General features: G+C 44.9%; 1 protein-coding gene across 2 annotated transcripts; it reads left to right on the top strand.

The window, feature by feature from the left end:
* The first annotated feature begins 1237 nt into the window (after positions 1–1237).
* TOB1 (transducer of ERBB2, 1) lies at positions 1238–5860 on the top strand. Of its 2 annotated transcripts, none has more exons than XM_075279491.1 (2): positions 1238–1380; positions 3954–5860. In XM_075279491.1, exon 2 carries the CDS (start codon positions 4032–4034, stop codon positions 4995–4997), a length of 966 nt encoding a protein of 321 aa, XP_075135592.1. In that variant the 5' UTR covers positions 1238–1380; positions 3954–4031; the 3' UTR covers positions 4998–5860. The 2 variants fall into 2 exon arrangements, with proteins under 2 accessions (XP_075135592.1, XP_075135594.1); XM_075279493.1 differs by having other exon boundaries at positions 1238–1387; positions 3962–5860.
* The last annotated feature ends 1396 nt before the right edge of the window (positions 5861–7256 follow it).

Raw genomic sequence — 7256 nt, 5'->3', positions numbered from 1 at the left:
GGCCATGTACTATAGTGACTGCTACTTCTACCCGCTCTGTGGCTACTCCCCTTGGCGCCGGCCATGTACTATAGTGACTGCTACTTCTACACACCCTGTGGCTACTTCCCTGGGCGCCGGCCATGTACTATAGTGACTGCTACTTCTACCCGCTCTGTGGCTACTCCCCTTGGTGCTGGCCATGTACTATAGTGACTGCTACTTCTACACACCCTGTGGTTACTCCCCTGGGCCCCGGCCATGTACTATAGTGACTGCTACTTCTACTCGCTCTGTGGCTACTTCCCTGGGCACCGGCCATGTACTATAGTGACTGCTACTCCCCTTGGTGCTGGCCATGTACTATAGTGACTGCTACTTCTACACACCCTGTGGCTACTTCCCTGGGCGCCGGCCATGTACTATAGTGACTGCTACTTCTACCCGCTCTGTGGCTACTCCCCTTGGCGCTGGCCATGTACTATAGTGACTGCTACTTCTACCCGCTCTGTGGCTACTCCCCTTGGCGCTGGCCATGTACTATAGTGACTGCTACTTCTACCCGCTCTGTGGCTACTCCCCTGGGCGCCGGCCATGTACTATAGTGACTGCTACTTCTACACACCCTGTGGCTACTCCCCTGGGCGCCGGCCATGTACTATAGTGACTGCTACTTCTACACACCCTGTGGCTACTCCCCTGGGTGCTAGTCATGTGATGGCAATGTTGACACCCTGTCACTGGGGGCGCTGTTTGCATGCTGGCAATCCCTAGATTATATACTGGTAAATGTTATATACATTACATGATGTTATACACAGGGAGTTGGCTTGTGAGCCTAGTAGCTCAGTCAGTGATGATGATATTATCTGGAGGTATATATTGGCCATATATAAACAAGTGAGATACAGAAAATAATAATAATAATGTTATTATATAGGGGGAGGTGTTATAGACGGACAGCTGTAGGTCACATGACCGCTCTTGACGTCAAAGGACCGCCCATTGCAGTTGGCAGCACTCCTATAAATAGAGCCTTCATGTCTCTGGTGATTGACAGTTCAATCATCCAATCACTTGACACCTGCTGACCCACATTTAACAGCACGCCCAACCATTGGATCTTTATTGGCCAATCACAGGACGCTAATCATCCAGCCTCATGACGTACCTACTCCGCCTCTTTAACTGACAGCCGTATCTACCAATAGAAGTTCGCTTTTCCCGATGCCTCGCTTTGCTATTGGCAGGAACCTTGCATCGTTCCCGCCCACTGCACTTAGAATGGCGGAGACTCCGTATAAATAATCTACCTGACAGAAGACGGGCTGAAGTCAAGTACGTCGCTCGGAGAGGGGCAGGGAACTGGTAGCGGAGCCCCTGTACGGAGGTCTATCCTCGGTAAGGCCTGCTGTACACGACGCTACCTGTGACGGAGGCCGTGTGTGTGTATGGTGGGGACACGTATGTGGCAGGAATGCGGCTGATGGGGCCCATATGTGACGTAAAGGACTGATGGGGGCCCCTATGAGGGTGACGGGGGCCTCTTAAAGGGTTTTGTACGCTGTAGGTGACTACTAAGGGCCCCATCTTTGACTAGCAGGGGCCCGTATGTTTGTGAAGGGGGTGTTGTGTGTGACGTCGGTTACTGACAGGGGCTACTAGGTGACAGGTGGGCCTGTGTATGTAGCTGAGAGGGACCCTGAGGTGACTGACGTAGGCCATATATGGTGCCTAGCCCTGCCAGGGCCACGTATGTGAGGATTGGGCCTGTGCGGGTAACACTTACTGACTGGCAGGGTCTCGGACGTTAATGAGCGTCCTCTATGTCGTGTATGGGACTCGCAGGGGCCCATATGTTATTGGTGGGGGCCCTGCTACGTGCCAAGTAGGGGCCCCTATGTAACTGATAGACCTAGTATGTAATGTATAGGAGCTGCAGGGACCCATATATGAGGTTGGCAGGGCCTAGTATGTGCCTGACAGGGTCTGCTATATAGTAAAGGGAGGCCTGTATATTGCTGACAGGACCTCTGTGATGTATAGACCCTGCAAGGGCCCTTATGTGTCTGACAAGGCCCAGGCCCTCTGTGACTAGGGGCACATATGTGACGGCCTGTATGTGAATGATTGGGCCTGGTACACTGTAACTAGGGTCTAATATGAGGCTGCTCGGGCCTAGTACATGAATAATGGAGCCCCTTCTGTGACTGGCTCCTGTATGTGATGTATAGGACTGGCAGGGATACATATGTGACTGATAGGCCTTGGTATGTGATTGACGGGGCTTGATATGACTATGACAGGCTATTATGAGGCTTCCTGGGCCTAGTACATGATTACTAGAGGTCCTCATATGACTGGGCACAGTATGTGATGTATAGGACCTTCAGGGACCCAAATTTGACTAATAGGGCCTGGTACATGAACAGGAATCCATATGAGACTATCATGTATATGTTTGTATTGGCTCTGCAGAAGACCATATGTGGCTAAAAAGCCTAGACTGTTTATAACCGACATGAGGGTCTGTACATGGGCCTTAATGGCTGCCTGTGGCTTGCTAGGGCCCCTATGTGGCTAACAGGAGCTAGTATGTGATGTTGTTTGCTGCAGTATCCCATCTGTCAGGATATTTTGGTAAAGAACAGGGATTCATATGTGCCAGAAAGCAATCTGTGTAATGTGTAGGGGCCCATATGTGGCATGTGTTACAGTAGGAAGTAACCACATACATCTATATGTAATCGCTTGGCTCTATATATGCCCAGTAAATGGTAGGCTGACTGGCTGCCATATTCTTGCTGGGGCTCTGTTACATGTGTTGGGCCCTTCTTGTGCCTGGCATGAGGACTTTATTTGGCTGTCATAGATTGGGGAGGGGGTGCTATTGTTGGCTGGTAATATATTTTCTATACTACCTGTATTTATAGCTTGGGTTTGGCTGTCTTTATTTTTGGAAGCAGCGGGGTATTTTTATCCCTCAGTTGGGCACAGGTCTGAGCACTTTTGTGCAGGGTGTCCTCTCCTACTCCCAGATGTGGCTGGACTACATGTGCCAGCATATAACTGGCAGGACTGGTATTGCTGGGTTGCCGTAGTGTTTCCTAATTATACGTTGAATATCCCTGACACTGGGCATGTTCTGTACACACCCGGGTGTATAAGCCAGTTTCGTACCTGCTCTAGCCCAAACGTTTTCTCTTCTTGCACTGGACTCTTTGCTGCATGATCTGTCTCTGAGCTTCTAGGATGTTATGGGGGGAGATCCAGGTTAAGTCTGCTTTGGGCGTTAACCAGTCCTCTGTATAATTCGACATGTCTGACATGTTTTATTAAATACCTTTGGTTGTGTCTTGATCTTTATTCTCCACCCCACCCTTGCTGATCCAAGCAAATGTTTAAAGGTCGCCTTATACTGTCTCAAAGATTGTGTTACATCCAGGGGGAGGGGACCGGGAGCCCTGGGGGCTGTATGAGTATTAAACAGGATCTAGCAGAGTCAGAGTTTTCACTCTCTAGGCCTAGTCCTGTGCACTAACATTTATTTGTAGATCTACATAGATTAGGTTAGCAGGGAAACTTGCAGGTGGAGATTGTCCTGCCACTCTGAACACCTTGTCTTGTATCCAGCTTATATCTAGAAGGAGGCAGCAGCCCTCCTCCAACCAGAGAAACCTCTGAGCCGAGTAAATATTGACTCTTAATGTGCTGAGAGCTGAGGCTGTGTACATTAAAAGTGAAATCCAATCTGGTTTGTCCAGGTCTTAACATTGACACTTTAGGAGGACAAAAAAAAAAAAAAATCTAAGTAGTAAAATTTTATAAAGGTCAAAGTATAAAGATTAATAATAGTAGATTGTGGTGGGTTTTCTTTATAAATATTTACTAGACATTAATGCTGTTTTTAATCTGAATAGTTGTAGAAAAAGGTACAAAAAGTTTGACCTCCTGTTTTTCTTTATATTTTTCAGGAAAAAACAAAGGTTTTCATCGTTGCTTCCTCTGCCGTTTTGCCACCATCTTTGCTGGTATCGAAGAGTGAGACAGATATGCAGCTTGAAATCCAGGTAGCATTGAATTTTATTATTTCCTATCTGTATAACAAGCTGCCCCGGCGACGAGTCAACATTTTTGGTGAAGAACTTGAAAGACTCCTGAAGAAGAAATATGAAGGTCACTGGTATCCAGACAAACCTTACAAGGGTTCGGGGTACAGATGCATACACGTCGGAGAAAAGGTGGAGCCGGTCATAGAGCAAGCAGCCAATGAAAGTGGACTGGATATTGAAGATATCCGCAGGAACCTTCCCCAGGACCTCAATGTGTGGATTGATCCCTCAGAAGTTTCCTACCAGATCGGGGAGAAGGGACAAGTCAAAGTTCTCTACGTTGATGACAACAATGAGAATGGAGCAGAGCTGGATAAGGAGATTAAGAACAGTTTTAACCCTGAGGCCCAGGCGTTCATGCCAATCATTGACCAAGCATCTCCTGTCTCCAGCTCACCATCACCCCCTTTTGGTGACTCTGCTACTGTAAGTCCAACCTTTATGCCCAGAGCGACTCAGCCTTTAACCTTTACAACTGCCACGTTTGCTGCCACCAAGTTCGGATCTACAAAAATGAAGACAAACGCCCGTAATAAGCTGGCACGGTCCTCCCCGACGCAGTTTGGCTTCAATGTGAATAACTTGTTAAAGCAGAGCGGCATGTCCTCGTCCATGCACTCTGTCTACAGCCTTGGCCTTACCAACCTCCCTCAAAAAACCTCTGCCCTTTCCCCTAACGCAAAGGAGTTTATCTTCCCTGGTATTCAAGATCAAGGAAGGTCCAGCATAAACTGCCCTGGTGGTGATGGCGGCCTGAGCCTTGGCCCGCTACCATACAGTAATGCTTTTGACATGTTTGCGGCTTACGGTGGTCTCAATGAGAAATCCCTGGTGGAAGGATTGAGTTTCAGCCTGAGTAACGTGCAGTATACTAACCAGCAATTCCAGCCGGTGATGGCTAACTAACCTGAAATAAAACTGCTTCTATATCCAAAGTATTGTACAAGCTGCATGACCCAATGTGATTTTTTTTTTTTTTTTTTTTTTTTTTTTTTTTTTTTTATATATTTCTTCTTCCCTCCCTCAGCTTGTAACCCTTGTAATCCAAGGTTGGTTGCAGAAGCACATCATTTTCTTCTGTTATTTAACTTTTTTTTGTGTTCACTACATTTTTTTTTTTTTTTTTAAGGAATATTGCCTCTTACAGTATTTAGAAGCTAATTTTTTATAGGCATTGACTTTTGTTTTTCTAAATTGAAGCTATTGGTATGTATAATGTATGCATACATGGCCTAGAATAAACCCTGCATGTCCACCTGCCTGAAAGGTGGATACAGGGGGAAAAAGTAAACTAAAAAAAAAAATCTATATTGTCTAAATGTATAAAGGGGAATGAGTTTTTCCAGCTCTGTCTGTGTTTTATATATAAATATATTTACATGACACATTTCAAGATTTTTACGGATCTGTGATTCCTTCAGCAGCTTTATGTAGACTTTTCTTTTTTTCTTTTTTTTTTTTTTTTTAATTTCCGAAGTTGACGTCTCAAGACACCAGTTGTTCAAAAAAAAAGTTTATTCCTCACTGTACCTTATATCGAGGGATACCTGTAATTTCAGAGTTGTATTTTCTGTTACAAATTCAGATTTTTGCTATATAAGATGGAGATATGTAATTGTAATTTTTGTATCTAAATTGTGCAATACTTGATAAAAAGAAATGTTAAAGTATATGAAGTCAGTGTCTTACATGTTAAGAGCTGAAATAGTTTATATTTAGTTTGTATTAAAATTATTTTAAATTAAAGTAATCTTCATTTTGGTACTGAACCCGTCTGCGTCATCTGTGACTCTGTGTGAAATGTTCCTTTTTTTTGGGAATGCAGATTTCTATTCCCCCCCCCCCCCCCCTGTCCTTGCGTTTGTTTGTGCAAGAAGGGTCGGCCACACAATGGAACTTGCTGCTGCAGTGTTCTGAATGGATTTTGCCTCCATTCATGGTCTACAGACCAGCGCATCAGCACTCTGCCTCTATTCGGGATTAATAGCATACAAAGTCAACTCAATAAAACTGCTGATTTACATTCTATAAAATGAAAGTTTATTTTGAGGTTAGAGGACTGGATGGAAAGTGGTAAATTCTTAAAGGGGTTGTAGTAACAACGCTCTAATATGGCCTAAAGTGTTAGTGTCCTCTAAACGATGGGCAACATCCATGGAGTGATCATTGTATATAGCTTATATTTATTGCACAAACTTATTCCACTGCACTTTACAAATTGCTGGGGTCAAGTACAGACAGACATTAGAGTAATAGGTCAATTCATACAATGGGGCAGAGGGCCCTGCTCACAAGAGCTTAAAATCTGAGTTAGCAGGGCCTCATAGGAAGTCCTTGTACAATGGTCCAGCTGTTCTTGTGATAGAGGTTACTTTCAATACACTTAAAGCTGTATGAGCTGTCACCAGTCATGTCCTTTAATGTACAGATGGTGTCTGGACATATAGGTAGTATGATACAGCAGCATATCCTGTGGGGTTATGTGGGAGCATAAACAGAGGGTTGGTTTTTTTTAGGATTCTAATTCTTGAAGGCTTTAAATTAGGAATTGTGATAGGCCTGTCTGAAGATGTGTCTTTAGGATGCATTTGAAGCTGTAGAAATTGGGAGTTAATCTGATTGTCCAGGATAAAGCATTCCAGAGAAGTGGTGCAACTCTGGAGAAGTCTTGGATATGAGTGTGGGAGGTTCTGAGAATAGAGGATGTTAGTCTTGGGTCATTGAGTGACCGGAGAACACGGGTTGGGTAATAAAGATTAGGGAGGTGCGGCATTATGGAGAGTCTTGTGGATGAGGGTGATAAGTTTATTGTATGAATAGACAGCCAATGTAGTGACTGTCACAGATTGAAGGCATCGCAGTAGCGTCTAGACTGACAGATGAGCCTGGCCTCTGCATTCAGAATAGATTGTAGAGGGGAGAGTTTAGTGAGGAGAAGACAGATTAGTAAGGAGTTGGCAATCTAGGTGAGATAATCAGGACAACAGTGTCTTTAATGTTTCCATGGTAAGGAAAGGGCGTATTCTTGTTTTCTAGATGGAGAAGACATGTGCATGTAAGTGATTGTATGTATCTGGTGGTGGGGTGTAGGAAAGTCTGAGTCAAACATAACACGCGTGCCCCCCCCCCTCCTTCCCCAAAGACCATAGGCAGTCTGTCTAGGAG

This window comes from Leptodactylus fuscus, chromosome 6, assembly GCF_031893055.1.
Source record: "Leptodactylus fuscus isolate aLepFus1 chromosome 6, aLepFus1.hap2, whole genome shotgun sequence".
Classification (NCBI taxonomy): domain Eukaryota; kingdom Metazoa; phylum Chordata; class Amphibia; order Anura; family Leptodactylidae; genus Leptodactylus; species Leptodactylus fuscus.
This window is presented reverse-complemented; position numbering and strand designations above follow the sequence as displayed.